Source organism: Chaetodon trifascialis, chromosome 13 (assembly GCF_039877785.1).
Source record: "Chaetodon trifascialis isolate fChaTrf1 chromosome 13, fChaTrf1.hap1, whole genome shotgun sequence".
In the NCBI taxonomy this organism is placed as follows: Eukaryota; Metazoa; Chordata; class Actinopteri; order Chaetodontiformes; family Chaetodontidae; genus Chaetodon; species Chaetodon trifascialis.
The window spans coordinates 23364875-23384224 of record NC_092068.1 but is presented as its reverse complement, the minus strand read 5'-3'; the positions used below and the strand labels follow the sequence as shown (position 1 = coordinate 23384224).

The 19350-nt window shown below is 42.1% G+C and overlaps 1 protein-coding gene across 1 annotated transcript in view; it reads left to right on the top strand.

The window, feature by feature from the left end:
• The first annotated feature begins 9564 nt into the window (after positions 1 to 9564).
• The window catches only part of LOC139341051 (contactin-associated protein-like 4), a 58510-nt gene continuing 48724 nt past the window's right edge, over positions 9565 to 19350 (top strand). The window contains exon 1 of the mRNA XM_070977317.1: positions 9565 to 9737. Coding sequence (XP_070833418.1) covers positions 9653 to 9737 — 85 coding nt within the window. The 5' untranslated portion in view covers positions 9565 to 9652. The remainder of the gene's footprint in view (positions 9738 to 19350) is intronic.

Genomic DNA, 19350 nt, shown 5'->3' with positions numbered 1-19350 from the left:
CATGAGATCATAATAATTATCTTCATAGAGCTTTTTCCTGACATATTTGTGTTTGTTGACATGCTGGTTGTTACTGCAGGGTTTTCTTTTTTAAATTTCTGCAGGTTTACGACCTATTTGGTTTACCAAAGCAGGTATTTTCAAGATTTTGCTCGATTTTAGGGCTGACAGACAACAATTTCAATATCAATCAATGATTGAGTTCATATGAAGTGAAAAATGATCAATTTTCTCTCATTCCAGCTTCTCAGATGTGAGAATGTGCCTGAGTAGGATGAATCTCTGTTTCTGGTTGATTGGTTGGACAAAATAAGCAACAATAAGATGTTACCTTTGGATCTGAGATGCTGGGATGGATGATTAATTGATTCCTTGGGGATCGTTTTGTACTGGTTCTGGGCATTCCTGCACTTTTAAAGCTCTAAAAGATGAGCTATGAAAACTAAAGGAAAAGAAATCAAGTGAAGAAATATTTGATTGTTTGTGTCTTGTAAGTTTTATACCATGGTCTGGCTTTACAGCATCACTGGTACCAAACTTTGTGTGAAAAGATGGAGATTATTCACACTTATCAAGTGGTTACAGTTTCCCATCACTGCCTGAGAGCGAAGGCCACGAAAAGAAAGCCCTGCTGTAAACTTCACCTTCCATTCAAGAGGAAAACAGTTTGCTCAGATTAACGCTGTCGGCTCTCCTCAGGGGGAGACTGGCTGAGAGGAAACAGGTGTTGACAGTGACAGACGAGAAGGACATCGAGGAAACAACGAAGGCACAGAGGGAGCGACAGCGAAGGATTGAGGCAGACGGGGAGAGAATCGTTAGCTTGGATGTGGATGGCGAGTGGGTTGCAGAGCAGAGGTTATCTCTGTCTCTGTTATAAATTCGCCTGTTCCCGATCACAGCGTCCTGAGCAGCAGAGATACGTGCTGCATGGAGAGATTTTTACCACCTCCATAAATTTAGTGGAGCACTGTCAGAGAAATGAAATAACAGCCAGAGATGTGGGATATTTATAGTGCGGCTGCATCAGACAAATAGAAAGAAAGCAAAAGAAATCTGCGGGGTCAGATACATCGAATGATTAGACACAAACAAACCCACTGCCGAGGTCAGGGGTCACCACCGTGACTGATTTACTGACCGGGTGTAATGCCGCTAACAGAGATACAGGTCAGTCAAGCAATATCAATCTTTAAACCAATTTCACTGAGCAGCTTGTGGAAAACGATCACATGCATTTGACACATTTCGTGTAAAATGTTAAGGTGCCACTGAAGCACAACAGCAGAATGGAGAAAAGAGCCGTTTCTTATTGTCCTTGAACTCAGCTGGACTGCAGCTGAAGGCTGTTTGGAGCATATCTGCTGCGGCTCAAAGACACACTCCAAAATTTTTTGGAAATGCAAAGTAAATGCATCACTGTAAAGCAGCACATCAGTCTCATATATCAAACAGACTTTGATTCCATTTTGTCTGCACATTTGTCTTTTGGCTGCAGTTTGTGCAAAAACAAAGCAATAAAAAAAGGATATGAAAAGCAAACGTAACAGCAGTCTTACAAGTTTTAACATTCTGCTCAAGCTTGATGAAAAATGGAGCGATTGAAAATCTAATGCATTACATTATCAGTTTCCACCAAAAGGATCCAGTACAGTAAGGCACAAACATACGAACTTTAATGTGATCCTGGATACACTGATTGGAAAATACTGCAAGAGCTGACTGACTGATCTCCAAGCTTGATTTTTAATCATGCTTTGTATATTTATGTGTCTTATGTCCAAGTCTGGGTGCATTTTATTCTTCACCTTCATAGGAATTTACCTTCAGAAATGATAAAGAGGAAGTTTGCACAAATTATATATTGACAAATTTATCTTTCAGTCTGTTTTCAGAGGTTTGGGTCGAGAACGCCCCAAATTAAGAAACCACCTAAACATTAACCCAAATCATCTGAACCAGATCAGGCTCTGAGCAGGGGCGGGGCTTGTGGACAGACAAGCCAGGCAGTTGCTTGGAGCCCCCGGCCACTAGGGGGCCCCGGCCACTTATTTAGAACAATGATTATTGATAGGCCTGGGCTTTCGGTCCCTGGACCTGACTTTGAGAACTACTATTTTTTCAGTGTTCATCTCAAATGTCCCAGAAATTGTGCATTTATGTGTGCAAAAACCAAATTTTTGCAGTGTGCACGGGTTCGGTGGGGGCCCCAGGGATTTCTTGCTTTGAGCCCCAAGAGACCCTAGCAACGCCACTGGCTGTGAGACCCTCATCTGACTGCATATTGACAGGTTAAATCAAATGTGAAGCTAATTCAATCATTCCTTTACCTTTTCAAGAAAAGCCAGAAAGTTGTGAAAAACAACCAAAAACAGCCTTTAAATCGTCTTTTGACTCTAAATCTTCACTATATTCGTGTAACAATGCAGGACACTGACTTCCATGTGTCTCTTTGTGTGTGTGTAGTACTGTATGTCCCATGCTGTTCAGTAATCTGTGTTCTGACAGCAGTTTTAGCCTCTGACTCTGCCCCTGTTGTCTAACTGAAAGTCGTGGCCCAAAGCGGCGTTTTCTTCCAGCTGAGCAGCTCCTGTCAGTCACTGCCGACAGGTCAGCAATGCTCCGAGATCGTTAAGGCTCTGAGGCGTCCGGGCACCGAGACCTGCACCTAATATCACGCTTCACAACCCCGTCAATACCCCCGCAGCACCTCGAAAAAGCCCAGCTCAGCCTAAATGCTCCCAGAACACCGAAGGACACACACTATTTCCCCCGCTGCTCGCCGAGGTCAGAGCCACCGAGATGAAGTCAGCTGTCGTTTGTCTGGAGGAAAGTGTAAGAGCAGTCAGTCAGTGAGGAAGTCAGTCAGTAAAACAGCCTGTTAGCTAGTCGTGCAGTCAGTTAGTCAAAATGTCAGAGCTTGTAGAATCAAGAGTTTTTGAGTCAATGCCACAAACCACGGTTGTTTAAGCAAACGTTCAGTTGTCATTAATAATCGAAAGTCACATTAATTGAGGTCTACATTTTGATCGGCCACTGCATGAGCCCATAAACATAATGTAACTACTACTAGTACACTGCATGCAGTACTTTTAAGTTTTTTATTCTTTCAGAAAGTAGAATAACATTGAAAAAATGTCATGAAAACATAATACAACTGAAAAATTGTGCAGATGACTCGCACAGCAGCCCGATATGCATTTTAGTAACTCTTTTTGTAACTCTTATTCTAACTATTATTGTTAAGAGTTTAGCGATAAAAGTATGCAACTTCATTTGTACTCTAGTTTTACTTACAAACTTTAGAGCTTTATAGAAAAAGGAGCACACGAAGCAGAAAATAAAAGCAATGGCATTCAGACAATGAAACTAAAAAAACACAAGGAAGAAAACATTTATGTAAAAGAAGAAATAAAATGAAATAAAATAAAAAGACAAGCAAGAAAGAAAGAAAGAGACACGTTGTTAAAAATGTGCGTTTTAAGAGATTTAAAAGACATGAAAGATGTTCCTGTTCTGATCTCAGTGGTGGGAGAGTTGAAAAGTTTGGCAACTTTAACAGCAAAAGTCTGGAAAAAACCAGCAGAGCCGCATCGTCTGATCCAAGGAGAAGCAGAGGAGTCAATAAATCTGTGATATTTTTTGAGCAAGGCCATTTAAGGCTTGAAAGCCGAAGAGATACGGCGATAGCAGCTTCTCTGCTGGCAGCGGCCAATAAAGACCTGAATGCAGCGCGGCCCCGGCTTACGTCTCTGGGGGCTGTTGGCATGATATCCATCCTCTGCTTCTATGGCTTCATTGTGTTTTGATCAACTTTGCTCAACCCACAACACTGCTGCTGTCTGTTCTTGTAAAGTAAAAGGCTTAGATGCTATCCCACTCTCCTTTCAAGACAGGTTGAGGGGAAACTACAGCACATCATACACAATTGATGAATCTTACAGTAACAATATACAGAGATTCCAGGCATGGGTTTTTCAAAGGGAGAGCACGAGAGACTGAATCACTCATTTCATTGATGTTTCTTAACATTATTCATGAGGAGATATTATTCAAGGCAGCTGGTTGGAGGTCAGCTGCACAAAGAAAGCAAACATTTCTCATGGTCAATAATGGAAAACAAAGCGGAGTCGATAATGGAAACGAAGCCGCTTGTGCCGAACCAGCAGCACCAGCGCGGAGAGCTGGACATAAACCTGGAGTCTTCATGCAGAGGGGCTCTGCTTGTCATACTCTTATCAGAGACGGGTGGGCAGTTAATTGAAAAGGACAGTCCTGCAAGAGGATGCGGTTTTTGAGGAGGGGGATGCTTCATGCAGCCCAAACAAGGCAAGCCCACACTGTCGTTTCTTCATGCTGAAGGTGACCGAAGACTGAACATCAGCATCTCACTTTTTGTGACAGGGAGACAGAGAAATGCTGAAAAGTCTGTGCATCACCCAGGAATGAAAAACCAACGCCGGCGTCTCTCTTCTTCTTATTCTCTGGTACAACAACACTTTTTTTCATGACATCATCAAAGCCATCCCTCCACAATGAAACACTGGATAAATGTAACAGTATAATGGGATGATGGTATGGTCATCAGTTTTTACAACGGTTTGATCTAAAGAATGAATCAAAATCGCTCCTTTGTTGGGATGTGCTCCAGCTGACCTAACGACCCATTCAATTCACCACTCAGTTATCAGTCTGTGCCTTTCATGTTGGACACCTGTGTTACACCAAGCTCAGTCTGACTCATAATACGAGGCTGCTGTCACTGTCTGTCGTTCCATCCAGATTGCTGCTAAACCACAGAATTACTCAAGATTACATGACATGAAGAAAATACTCAAAAGTATAGTTTGTCGTTCTCCACAGTTCGTTCTCCCTCTGGCTCTCTTTGCTGTGTCTTCTTTATCAGAATACTGAGGTAAAACTTTCTAATGTTGAAGTCATTCATTAAAAATTCATGAAACCAGTAAAATATGATCGTCATTTGATCCATCGAGAAAAGAAAGACGTGTCTGCAGCTCAAATTGTGAGCTGACGATCAAGCTAATTTCCAGCAGCAGAATCACTTTCAGACTGAAAAAAAAAACCAGTAAAAGGATTTGTTTCAAGCCATCATCACCCACAACATGCTTCTACATTCATGGATGGGAGTTTACAGCACCTCTGCTCACCTCTTGAACAAACACGAAGAGTCTTCTCTGCTTTGGCTGACCAGCTTGCCGGCCAAAGCCAAAATCCGTGCACGGCCTGCAGCAGGTGTTGTGAATATAAAGCAGAGTGTGAGTGCATCAGTCATTGGCCGGCTTCATTTGGTATGCAAAATAAAAATGAGTTATACAAAACGAGACCTGGCACAGGCCCGCGGAGGGGCTCAAATACAGCTGCAAAGCAAAGCGACAAAGTCGAAGCAAAACAAGCAATTTGCCACAAAACACCAAACGGAGTTCAATGTCGAAGCAAAGTCAGCTGTTTCACTTAAAACAAGCTAAAAGTTCATCAGCTGTTTCAGTTCTCAACAGCTCCAATTCAAAATGAAAGCAAGAAACGCAAAGCAAGTTGTTCATTTACCATATGAATGCCATCATTAGTGACATCCCTTAACTTAACTTACATCTGCACTGACTGAATCTCAGACTATAAAAGCCTTTCATGTCAGTTCCTCCAGGACCTCACAGGGACTTCTTTGTGACACTGAATTTGCAGTAGCTTTTCCAAAACTTTGAGCTAAAAGTTGTACTTCAATGCAGTTTTATTTAAAACAATGCAAGCGGTGTTTAAAGAACTTATATAGAATGTAATGTGCTCCACTTATTAAAAACAAATCAAACATTAGAAACTCTTTGGAGAGCTAATCAAGACGTTGGATGTGCCTCTGTAAGCCTCTGTTTCCCAAGTTGATCATTTGCATGGAAATGTTTTTAGAAACTGCAAAATCTCACAGGTTTTGCATGATTGGTGTGTATACTGTAACATTTGTTATTAACATGTCTGTCAGTTGATCTGCATAAGAGCTCCATCAAATGTATTTTTAAACTATGAGCCTGCAGCCACGCTAACAGCTCTGTGTGGCAGTATGTAGGCACAGTGGTGCTAACATCAGCAAGCTAATACGCTCACAAAGACAATGGTAACATATGGATTTCATTCAAGTATAATGTTTACCATTTCAACCGTCTCAGGGCAGCACGTTAACATGCTAACATTTGCTAGGACAGAGCACAATGTACAGCACGAGTATGAATGTTGGTGCTGAATCTGATGGTAATTCACCCGACGTTTCCTGTTGGACCAAAGTGAAGGACTGACGACCCACAGACAAACACTCACGTCCATATAGCTGCGCAGCTAGCATGGCAAAAAAAGGGACCAAAGGCCTTGCTTATCATCATAGCAGGATACAAAACATATATCATATACAAAACCATGAACCAGCACACACACATTTTCTAATGCAGATATTCACTGTCACCCTGGTCATTAACCTACAGTAGAGCTGACAGTCTCCTCATCACTTTGACAAAGTTTACTGAGTATATAAACATTTCTGAGACGTTAGCATCCAAATATCAAGCTCTGCCTGCTTTACGCTTTCTCGCCCTCTAAAATGTTTAAAACAGGCAGAATTAGTCTGCGTCTCTGCTCTCTCTCCACACACAAGCCTGCCTCATTCACATGCCGCCTGCCGCTCCTGAAAAGCCTCTCCAGCATCCCTGTGTGGCTGTATGGTAAGTCATCATGGCAGATAAAACAAACACAGTGGCGTGATGCAGGAATAGTAATATTAACTGTGATAATCCTGATAAAGACTGCGGCATAATCTCTGTCTTCACGCCGCAGAACTGAGATATTTACACAGAACTTTGTGTGAAAACCCAATTCAGACAAGAAATTACATCTGTCACCTCCCCATTGTGTGGTGGCTTTCAAATGAATGCGGAGTGATTGTGTCAGATGGAGAAAAAAGCAGGGATCCTTTCAAAGGGAAACATATCATCTGTCCTCTTCTCCATGTCTTTGTGCTTAATCACAAAGGCTGGAAGTTAAAAAAAAAAAAACCTGCTCAAAGTTTCTTTATCTAAATTACTGACTGAGATCATTCTATCCATTTCTCAGCAATTTCTCTCATTTTCATGTAATTTTAATTTGCAGTTTAAGTGTCTGTTTTCATGCATTATTAAAACTTTGATGATTTGTATCTGTTTATGTCAAACATACAGCATACAAGCGTATAGTTACACCCATATCCGGAACAACAGACTGAAGATTTTGGACTTAAATGCTCATAAATCACATTGAATTGAATTTGATTTTTTTTTTTTTTTTATCAGGACTACGCACATTAATTAACATTTCTATGACTGTGCCAGCGCTGGTGTTAATATGCAGCTGCATTTATTTGGTAAGATGCTCTAAAAGCATTGAAGTGGCAGATTCAGAAAAACAAACATAAGACAATAATAAAGGTTATTTATTTTTTGTGTTTTTACAACACAGCGTTGCACACTAAAATTTAAGAGCAGCCCTTTCAAGCTGCACACTTAACATAATGCATATTTAATTTAGAGTAGAAGAAGAGGAAACGATGCCAACATGACGACATAATCAGCATGCACAGCACCGAGTAAAGAACACGCAAAGGCACAGGAGGAAGCAAAACATTGATTCAACAATACATACAATAAACCATTATTTATGCAGAGCAAGCAGCGCAGAGCAACAGAACACCAATGAACAACACTGTTATTAACCACAATTTGCACACATTAGCCATGCAAAGCAGCAAGACAGATAAACATCCAACACCTAAGCCACAATTATAAAAACTATTAATACCACATTTTGAAAATAAGACTATCTATACAAACCCAAGTCATGCAGAAAAGACCATCAAGCAACAGGTGTATGACGTGGGACAACGTTAGCAGCAGCTCGGCAATGTAACGACATCAATAGCTGGATAGCAAAGAGTCCTGCATACTTGTATTATCTGTATTCAATGAATACACAAAAAGTTTATGTCAGCATTCATACAGTGGCATGACAAGAATCAGTCAGGCTCAGCAAACAAAGGCGCTCTGCGGCGTCAAGGGCCAAAACAATTTCAAAGAAGGTAAAATCCAAAGCGCCCTGAGTCCTGAGGATGATAAAAAGCCCTTCATATTGAGATTCAGCTGAGAGCCTTCATCGGGGTGTTGGAGTGAAATACAAACACTTAAATGCCACAGGACACATGTTAAAGCCCCATGGACGGACTTCAAGAGGAAGGCAGGGCAGCGGGAAGATCAATGAGGAGGCACTTTATGAGCCGAGACACTGCCCCACCTTCCAATACAGACATCATATGTACATGTCTTCACAATGAGACGTGTATTGATCTACTGAAAAGATGCTTTTCTGTGTTTTACTGTTACACTCTGATTTTCGTCGCTGGTGACAGGCCGTGATATTAACGCCTTCTTATTACACTCAGGACACAGAGAATTTCTTATTTTTCTTTTTTTACACGCCAGTTAAGTGCATCGAATTAGCTTTCTCTGTGCAGAGCAGTAGGATTTTGTTAAGGGGTCAGAGAATGATCATCCTTTGGCTTAAAATGACTACTTCCTTACGGTTAGGGGCCTTTATCAGCATGGTTACAATGCTAAACACTTGGTTAAGGTTAGTGATCGTGGTCCCATATTACAATCCATCCAACCTGAGTCTTTTTGGCCTCTTAGAAGTGTGCCCTGCTTTACTTGTAACCACACAAAAACACGATTTTCAGGTGGTGAACTTAGTCTTCAGGTGCGTTAGTATTAGTTAGTAATTAGTATTCAAGTCCGTGTTTAAGGACTTTGAAAACAGCACTGTTGTTAATTTATCTGGATTTACTTTAGTCTTAGAAATAATATTTTAATCTCTGGTCTTAAATTAAGGTAAATTAAGGAAAACAAAATGAAGCAGAGCAAATTTCACCAAACGTCTTTCCCAGGAAGGGAAATCTGCAAATTTATGTTTGACACGAGATCCGGTCACGATACAGAGAACAGAAACTGTAATTAGATTTTAAACAGTCATTTTAATTCTTGTATCCTCTCTCAGTGGGATTCTTTCAATTGATTTGCAGTGACTCTCTGTGCTGGGGATTCCTTCCGTGACCACCAGACCCGAACTGCTGCATTACATGATGACAAACAGGCTGTGAGCAGCAGCCTGGAGCCTAATGGGACCTGAGATGACTCTTTCTCAAACATTGTCGGAGCAGAATAACGTAGCCTGCAGTGGGTTTTCTGCTGGAGGATTTTGGCAGAGCACGGGGTCTTCAAGTCCTTTTAATGACTAGAGTACCTTTCACTGGAGCAGTGACAGTAGTGAAAGCTCCCTCTCTCCCTCCCTCTCTATCTCTCCCTCCCTCTCTCTCCTCCTTCCCCTCCCTCTGCAGAGTGCAGCCGAACAGAAAGTAGCCTCTTGCTTCTGCTGTCATCGCCGTGGAGCCGGGCGGATGTTGATGTTGAGCGCTGCAGACGCAGAAGTGCAAAATTCATCAGGGATCTGGAAAGTGTGAGAGTGTGGAGGAGGAGGAGGAGGAGGAGGAGTGGAGTAAAGAGGAGAGGAGAGGCAGACTATCTCCCTCCTTCACCTGGTGGGCTTTTCTGCAGCATCCTTCCACTTCATCATGGATCTCTGGAGTAAAAAAGTCCAGGGAATTATTACACAGGTCGTCCTGATACTTCTCAGCTCGCACTGGGCAACAAGAGGAGGTGAGTGCGGTGACATTTCCATTCTGGGTGACAGTGGAGATCAGATGTTGGGCTGCTAATCTGAATGCTGATCAGTTTACATCTCAAAAATGTTGGAAAAAGTGTCGTTCTTTTGCTTTCTGCAGCAAGAAAGCAGGAGTTACAGATCATACAGGTATTTTCACCCTCTTTGTAAAAACTTACTTTTTACTCACATATCAGATTTTATCACCTTTTAATGGATATAATTTCATACATTTAATGCACAGTTTTCCAGGCACTGTTATTAAACGGGCAGCAGGAGTCAGTATAGGAAGCATGTGACTCAGCCTATTAAACACTTGCCCTTGAGCAAGGCACTCAAGCCTCACTCCCGTGGAGCTGCACAGGCTGCAGAAGTCTGTGGTGGCTCTTTGAAGTGCGAAGCAGCTGCTTATCAGAGAAGGTTTTTGTGATTTAGTTATTCATAATTAATTTCCTCTCAGAGGTTTTGATGCCAGAATTCATTCGGCGTTGATCACAGAGGAGAGGATGACCACCAGGAGGAGAGAGACTCTTCACCTGTCTCTGCTTTATTGTAGTCAAAAGCAAAAATGAGACTAAAATACTGATTATTTTCCATCAACTTCATTTTTCTTCTAATCCTTTTTTTTGTGGCGGAATGTTTCTTAAGCCCTCTGGGACTTTTTGTTTTTCTTTTCATGCACTTTTCCTTATAAATTTCTCTCTTTTTTCCAATTTCAAACAATTTCATGTCTGTGCCCAATTTCTCTGCATACGGCATTAAACTTTTCAGAGGATCGGTGGTGGTGTGTGTAAGATCTGAGATACCGGTTGATGAGAAAATTGCAATTAAAAAAGAATTATCCCAAAAAGTCACAAAAGCCTACAACATAATTTATGCTCCATATGGGATCCTCATCATAAACTGTGTTGATGGAAATGTCCACAGAAGGACCACTTCAAATAGGAAGTGTTTACATGTACCAAACGCTGGTATACCAATGCCAATACTGCTAACACAGCCTAATAAAGAGGGTGTCAGATGGTAAATGTTTGTCTATCATGAGGCCGATGCTTTATTAAAATGTATTCTGAGTCAACATGTCTGGCGAAATAAGATTTATTAAACATTTGAGGGAATCAGATGCCACTGGGGATCCGGTGTGGGCAGAGTAAGGACAGACAGATAAATGGTAGTTATTACAATGTCAGCTTTATATCCCCCATGACAGACAACAGCTGCTGGAGAGAGGCACACTGACATTATGGGCTTTGAAAGAGTAAAATAAAGGAGATAAAGAGATTTCTTTGCCCTGAAGGAAATAGTTTGGACTCTGCAGAGTGCCTATCAGAACCCAAAACCAAAAGACAAGAAATTGCAGCTGCCTCTCAAATCAATAAGTAGCGCTTAAATCTCTTTTCTGCCCTGTTAGAGAGCAAACATACAGTATATCATCCACTTAATAATCTCTGATGCCCAGCCCTCTCTCCACTCTTTATTTGACTTTGTGTTAGTGCTGAGCTAGTGCCACAGGCAAGGTCTGACTCAAGCTATTTGTCAGAGTGAACAAAAGAGGTAAAACTGTCGTGAGAGGGCAGATGTTTCTGTTTCTGCAGCCGGTCACTGTGACCTCGCTCAGCACTGAAGCAGCAGTGTACTTACAGGGGAAGCAGTGGCTGGAGAGACATGATGTGTGAGCCCTCTAATGGCTGATAAGTCAGTCATGACCACCCTGGGTCTTCTTCATAAAGAATCCTAAAGGGAAAAGGACGACAGAAAACGTGCAGCACCCCCTCATGTGGAGTTTCTCTGCAGAAGAGCCCAATATTGATATTCTTGTTAGCCGACAGGGTACGGGTGCATCAGGGCTTTGTGCAATGATGGACTGTACAAACTTCAAAGCAACACAGGCTCATGATCAGATTCTGTAGAATGATGCAGAAAATTGTTTTGAAAACTTTCTCATAAGATTAGATTACATTGAAATTTTAGAAAAGAGTTGCAAAAAAATGCAAAAACAATGAGAAGAGATAAATGTGTAATAATAAAAATAAGACCTGCTCATGAAATGCGCTGAGCCTTTGCTGATAACCTCGTTATAAACCACGGACCACATTAGAGACACCTGCACCAGATAATTAGAGCTGACATACAACAGAAACATCTGGAGGGGAGACCATATGCCGTACCACAAAGCAAAGTCGTGTACCATTAAAAATGCAGGTACGGGGAGGGGCTGGGGATCGGAGCATCCTGAAACTTCAAAAGGTGGGGGGTTTCTCTTCCATGCCAGAGCGGCACTTGGCAAAGCAACCGAGGACAGTAACAGTGAAACAGAGCTGAGGAGAGGCAGAAACACAAAGCTCAGAGGTTAATTGGGTGTGGATGGGAACTTTTCACTGCAGGTGTGAAGTAGAAAGTTGCTGCAAGTCGATTGCAGAAACCTTTTCCTACATATTTACGATGCCAAGCCAAGCTGCACATTACTGAGCTAAATGACACAGCTGAGGAATAAAACCTCCTCATTTAACTCTGATGCACTATGAATGTCACCGTTTTCTCTCCGTCTGCATCAATTAAAGTCGTACACTAGTTCCTCTGGGCTGCTCTTGAACAGTAAATGTACATTTATGTTGACTTTTAATTTTAATGAGACACATAAAATTTAGCATTTGTAGGTATTTGTACCCCTCTGGACCAAAGTTACCAACATGCAAACGCAGAGAAAATGAGTGCATTTAATTCAGTTGTCATCCCCCCCTCACAGCAGCACCTGTGACTGCCTTCAGGTGTGTTCTGCAAGTGCAGGAGGGCTCAGTTGCAGTTTAGTGGTGGCATTTCTCTGAGATCACCAAACTTTGAGAAGAAATTACATGCTGCATAAATTGCTCTTTAATAAATTTATGGTTGTGGAACAGCAGGAGAAGCTCCGAGCGGAGCAGGTGGAGGGAGGAGATGGCGCTGATACAGGTGATGTCTAACTGGGACGCTGAGGTGAACGCAGTCAAATGCAAACTATAAATGTCTTATCAAAAGAGTGCAGGTGCCGGAGTGCAGTGATTTGGCATTGTGCGTCAAGTTTTTTTCTTTACTGCTGTGTTATTATGATAATGATGGCTGGAGAGAGACGGGAAGGCAGGGGAGAGAGAGATGGCATGCTGCAATGGTGTAGATCTCAGCGAGGGGTGAAGCTCCTGGCGGAGGATTTCTGCCGACTGTTTTGTCCAGATGTTTCCTGTCTTGTGCTGAGGTGTGCTGTCTACCCCACTTTGTCAGCCTTCTTCAGCACTGTTGTAGTCTTGACTTCCCACTTTAAAGAAGAGGAGATTGTTGCCCAAGAATTTGTCATGCTCCACCTGTTTAATTCCCTGACCGTTTATTACCAGACGGCCGATCTGACTCTCCCAGAAGTCCACCAATATTCCTTTTGTTTTAGAGACGTTCAGCTCCAAGTTGTTGGCTGCACACCAGTCCACCAGGGATGAAACCTTTGGTCTGTAAGCTGTTTTTTAATTGGTCCTGAGATTAGAGAACAGCCCTGCCAATGTGGCATCATCAGCAAACTTAAATATCTGTAAAGCGAGTGTAACAGTTGAGACAGAAAACATCCCTGTGGGGCACCAGTGTTAATAATCAGATTAGCTGTGTTGCAGCATCAAGGTTTATTTAAACTGTTGGTAATAAAAGGACACAGTTTGCAGAGTTATGAGAAAGCACAGGGTGGTCCAAAGACACCTCTTGCGCAGCCTGAGCTGCCTTGCTTGCCCTAACATGTTCCCAGCTAACTAATGTGATAGTCATATAGTCACAGGGGCATTAAATTTCATCCTCTTCAGTCATCTTAAAATGAAAAGCTGAGTTATTTCTCCGACCACAGCCTTATTTTTTGACACATGCACTGTTTGCACCTGTTCCTCAAAGATGTAGTTTTCCACCTGACACTGGTCCTAGCAAATTGTCTGAACCCACTAGGTCCAACTGTGAATGCACGGCCGCTTATCTCCTCTAAATTATCTGAACAACGCTTCCTCAAAAGCGTAAGCAATAAGAAGGAGAAGCGCTGCTCCTCGCTGCTGACATGCAGCGAGTGCTTCTGATGAGGCAACGTGCGCTTCCAGGCTGCTGCGACTGTCAGACGCACAAAAGAGAGGCGCAAGAGACTTTTCGTTCCTTCTCTCCGTGCGTCTCCAGTGTGGTTGCATTAGTCCTCCACGGGATCGTTATTGCTTCCCTCAGCTGATTTGGAGTCAGCGGAGTAATCGCAGACTAATGACAGATAATACTGCTGCTCTCTGAACCTGTTTGCCTGTACATGCCTGTGTGTGCCTGTGTGTGTGTGCGTGCATGTCCACATATATGTGTGTGCACATTTGTGTGTGTGTGTGTGTGTGTGTGTGTGTGCGTACTGAGATACAAAGCAAATAACCATGTGTGAACATGATGCAAGGAGAGCAAGTGAATGCTAAACAGCAAAGCAGCACCATGGTGTGTGCATGTGTGTGTGTGTGTGTGTAGATGTATATTAAATTGTGGGGAGATAATTCTGCTTACACATTCACACTTTGCAGACTGGCTTTCTTTATGGTGACAAAAGAAAGTCCCATCACTTAAATCATTAAATTGCAGGGTGAAGACTTGGGTTAGGGTTAGGCAAGTAGTGTTTATGGTTATGCTCTTCTGGGAAATGAATGGAAGTCTGTGTAATGTCCTAAACATGACAGAAACAAGACTGTGTGAGTGTGCATGCATGCATGTCTGTGTGTGTGCGTGTATGTGTGTGCGTGTGTGCACATAATGGCTACAATGTGGTCAGCGTGCTCAGATAACAAATGACTCACTTACAGTCAACAGTCTCCAAGGAGCAGCGTTCAGTCAGCTGACCTGGTCCCAGAGCTGTCTGAAGGTGGGGACTGTTGGCTGTAGCTGTAGATTCAGGTGCGTCAAGTAAGTGTCAAGGCAGCAGCAGCAGTACAAGCGTAGTATAGATTTTAACTTGAAAAAACAGGGATGCTAGTTTTTTTTTGTTCGCCAATAAAACCAATTTAGGCGAGAAAAAAGGTTTCGCTCGCGTTAACAAAAGAAAAACTTTTGCTCTTCTTGGTCTTTGCGTCTAATGAGCATCGATTGTAGGAGCTGAAGACAAATGGCCTCATTTCAACGCGCAAGTGCCGCCTGTCTCTGTAATCTTTCATGAAGGGAAAAAGCTTTTCACTCGCTTTTCACTAACACAGAGTACCTTGACAGGAATGTACACAAGTTCATGAGCAAAACTCTGAGCCCCCACCAGATCCATCGGACTGCCCCTGTGTGGTCTGTGGTCTAAACTATCACATCACTACCACCAGTCTGCCATTATTATTCACTCAGTCTTGTAGAAATCAGTCGGCATCAGATGAAGGAGGATATTTGGATTGTGTGATTGTTAAAGGACAATGAAAATGCATTTAATTCTGTGCCAATCATCCAGATTCCAGCCCTCTCTGATGGGAGCAGAGCTCCACACATCCTCTTTTACTCCCTTCAGAAGATCAGATTTCTTCGCCCACAGGAAAATTTTGCTCCTCACAATATTCTTTTCTTTGTCTCATCAGAAATAAATCTTTTTACACTGAATTCTGACTGGATTTCTCCTAACCCTCCATTTTAGGGGAAAGTTAAGATGCACAGGGTTGAGACTTGAATTTGATCACTGAGACAGTTAAGTAACAACATTTCCTCATTATGTTTATAGTAAATTCACTTCAGTCGGCATTTTGTTTCCCTCAAAACACAGTCGTATATTGTATACTGCTATTTCTCAGGAGCTGAATTTAAGAGTATGAGAAGACTTAGCTCAGTCATGTACAAACAAAACAGCCTTATACGATGACTTTGGCTATTTCGACCCATGTTTATATTTATTGTTAATCGTGACCTCTAGTGTTCAGAGTAATTATGATGGGAGGAGCAAAGGAGGAAGTCAGCTGACCTAAAGATATCAAACAGCCAGGGGCGGGGCTTGAGGACAGGCAAGCCAGACAGTTGCTTGGAGCCCCCGGCCACTTATTTACAACAATTATTGATAGGCCTGAGCTTTCAGGGACCTCTGTTGGTCCCTAGACCTCACTTTGAGAACCACTTATCTATTTTTTCAGTATTCATCTCAAATGTCCAAGAAATTGTGCATTTATGTGTGCAAAAAACAAATTTTTGCGGCATGCACGGGTGGGGTGGGGGCCCCAGGGATTTCTTGCTTGGAGCCCCAAGAGACCCTAGCAGTGCCACTGCAAACTGCCTTATTTCAGCCCAGGATCTTCTCCTGAAGCTAACCAAGAAATTTTGGTTCCTAAACGTTCGGGAACTGCGACCATTTCACAAAGTTTGAGACGTGAGGATGAAATATTGATATATGTCAGTTGTAATTGATTAATCAGTCGTTTAGGTATGAGGATGCATGGCCAAAAATCTATCTGCATAGTCATGAAGCTTTAATTTAATTTGGTTTAAACTTACTGTGCTTGAAGAAAATCTAATCTTGCTTTTTGCAGACTTTTTGATAATATCTGTGTCTTATTATTTAGGGCTTCAGGTTCATTTCAACCTTGCATTGTGCAGTAATTTGGACTGAAGCGGGTTATTAATCACAGGATGTTGTTTCCTGCTGGACATGTGATTTTGCCTCAGGTTGATAATCATTGATGATGCAGGGTAATGTTTGGTTTAGCAGACAGCGTTGGCTATTTGTCTTCCACTCCAGACTCAGATTTATTTTAATAAACATCACTAGTTCTAGGAATGGAGCCTGTTCCAGCCAGAATATCAGAATTTAATATTGTTCAGAGCTGGATGTCGAGAGAGGAGCATAAACCTGTGGATATAATACATAATTAGAGTGAATATGTTGTGCATTTCCCTGTAAAACCTCACCTGTCCTCTGTGATTCATGAGGCATTGGAGTTTGTGACAGCAGAGATGGAAAAAGTGAGAGAAAGCTGAGGAGAAACGCTCTCTCATATTTCTCCTTTAGTGTCATTTATGAAAATGTGTGCTCAGAGAAGAGGAGCCATGAATGCCATCCGATGAAGTCAAGGCGACATTATGGCAGCAGCGGACGTTGGAGTAAACTTGTAACCGTCAGTCAAGAATCCAGATTTATTAACCCAGGGACAAGTAGTTAAGTGGTAAACCTGAGGCCTGCAGTCCATCCATCTGAGTCTGTGACGCACTGATATTTGCTGAAGGCCAGTCCCTCTGGAGCTCTGGCTCCCTAAACACACACACTCATTCATCACACGGCCCCGTCATCACTTCAGATGACTTGTAGATGATCCGTGAATCTGTCAAACTCTGCTAAGGTCACGGCGGTCTGTCACTCTGGGTCCTGGTTTGGACTGAATTAAAGCGATGCTGGCTGCAGGTGCAGCAGTGAGACGAGCTACAGCTTTAAGGATTCGAACCCTCGTGGTGGAAAAGTTTTCTTCGGCTACAACGATCTGATACTGAAGCTCTGACCTCCCACTGAAGGCTGCAAGTGAAGTGATTAATCATTATTACTGTAAATCCACAGGCTGGCCTCAACTGGAAGAAGAAGATGATGACAGTGATGGCGAAGATGACACAGAAGAAGATAAAAGGAAAAGACTGATGCTAATGATAATGAAGAAAAATGATGGTGGTTTTGATGATGAAGATGTTGAGAAAGACAGGAAATTATGATGATGATGACAGTGAAGTGAAGAAGAGTACATTGAGTACATAGTAGAGCAGAATGGAACGATGATGACGGGGATGATGAAGATGGTGAAGCAGTGAGGATATAAAGATGATGAAGAGGAAGTAGATGAGTAGATAGAAAAGGACAATAGAATGATGATGCTAATGAAAATGTTGAAGAAGACGTAGATGAGTAGACAGTAAAGGAGATTAGAATGATGACGATAAAGATGATGAAGAAGCCCGAGAAGATAATGTTCATGATAATGAAGAAGAAGAAGACCAAGAATGAAGGAAGCACATGTAGTAGATGATGAAGATGAATATGACAATAATGAAGAAGATAATAAAGAAGATCAAGAGAAAGATGAGGAGGAGGATGAGGAGTATTCACATAAAGAAGACACAGATGACAATGAAGAAAAAGGAGGAAGATGATGAAGGTGCCAATGTGGTGCATTCAGGATTCGGCAGATAACAGCTTTGTTGTTCTTTCGCTGCCAGTTGAATCTTCTTCTGGGGCTTCTGGAGGAGTCCTGGGCACAATCTAACAAAACATGGCTCCATGCAGCACACTGGAGCTGTTTCCATCTTCCCTCAGACTGTAAATGGCCATCTGCTCCCTCTTTCACTCCAGGCTGCCACAGGGGATAATTAGATCAGATGCAGTGTCTTGGTAAACGTGAGTGCAGAAGAAATGTCATTGGTATTAAAGCCTGTAGCTGACATTGAACGCCGCAGGACGAGGCTGAGCCGAAGCCAAGCCTTTGAGACGCAGCAGAGATAAGGAGCAATTTAACGACTCAGCTAACGAGATGTAAGAGATGGCAGAGAATGAGGAGCACACCTGCCGTTCCTCGAGTACTGGAGTTTTCTTCAAACTTTCCTCCTACAAAAATGACTGAATAGGTCGATTAACAACACACAACCACTGGAGATTAGCAAAGCTCTGAACGGCCTACAGACATCAGGGAAGCCGGATTGATGTTATGTACTCTGTTTTAACCTATATTTTATTATTTCATCCTGGGGTTTATGCAATGTGTTTACTTTTTATTTTCATCCTTATGATCATTATCAAGTGGCTTTTATTCTCCATCTTATTTTACATTCGTTATTTATCTGTTTTTATGTCCTTTTTTATGTACAGCACTTATTTGGTGCATTTGATTTCTTTCTTGTAAAGCACTTTGAGCTGCAATTCCTGTATGAAAGGTGCAATACAAACAAAGTTCATTATTGTTATATTACCAGAGATAGACGTACCATTCCTTTTGCATCGGTCATGGTTTGGGTGAAAAACGTGTACGTTACGCAACTTTCGTCCATATGTGGACTTTCTTGCTCTTTACACTACGTCATCTGACTTCCTCTTTTCCTCCCGTCATAAAAGCCGCCGCCTAACAATGAGCATAAATATGGGTCATAATAACTTCCACAGGGAACCTATACAGGCTGTGCAAAACAACAGAGGACTGTTTGTAATGATCCTAAAATCTGTCAAAGCGCTGACAGCCATGGCTGCAAATGCAAGCATCAAAGAATCCCCTCCCATAATGCAATGTTGAGAAATATATCTGTCTGTCCAAATTAGTCCCTCACATCACGCATGTCAGAAAAAAAACATGAAAACAAGGCTGAAGAAGCACACCAGTCTGATCTTCTGCAATGATAAAGGAACCATTCAAGTTAAATATGATGAAAATGCTCAAAGGCTTTTTCAGCGACTTCATTCTGTAACGCCTCTCCAGAAATGGAAATGTACTTCATCACTATTTCAAGAAAAGTGTCTGTGCCACTGTCATCGCATCCTTGTAAATTTCTCTCTGCTCCACGGAGGGAAATGTGGTTAAATATGCACAAGCTGAGCTTTGCATATTTATAAAAATATTACGCTGAGCTCAAACAATCTGTAACACAAACCACAGCCACAATCTC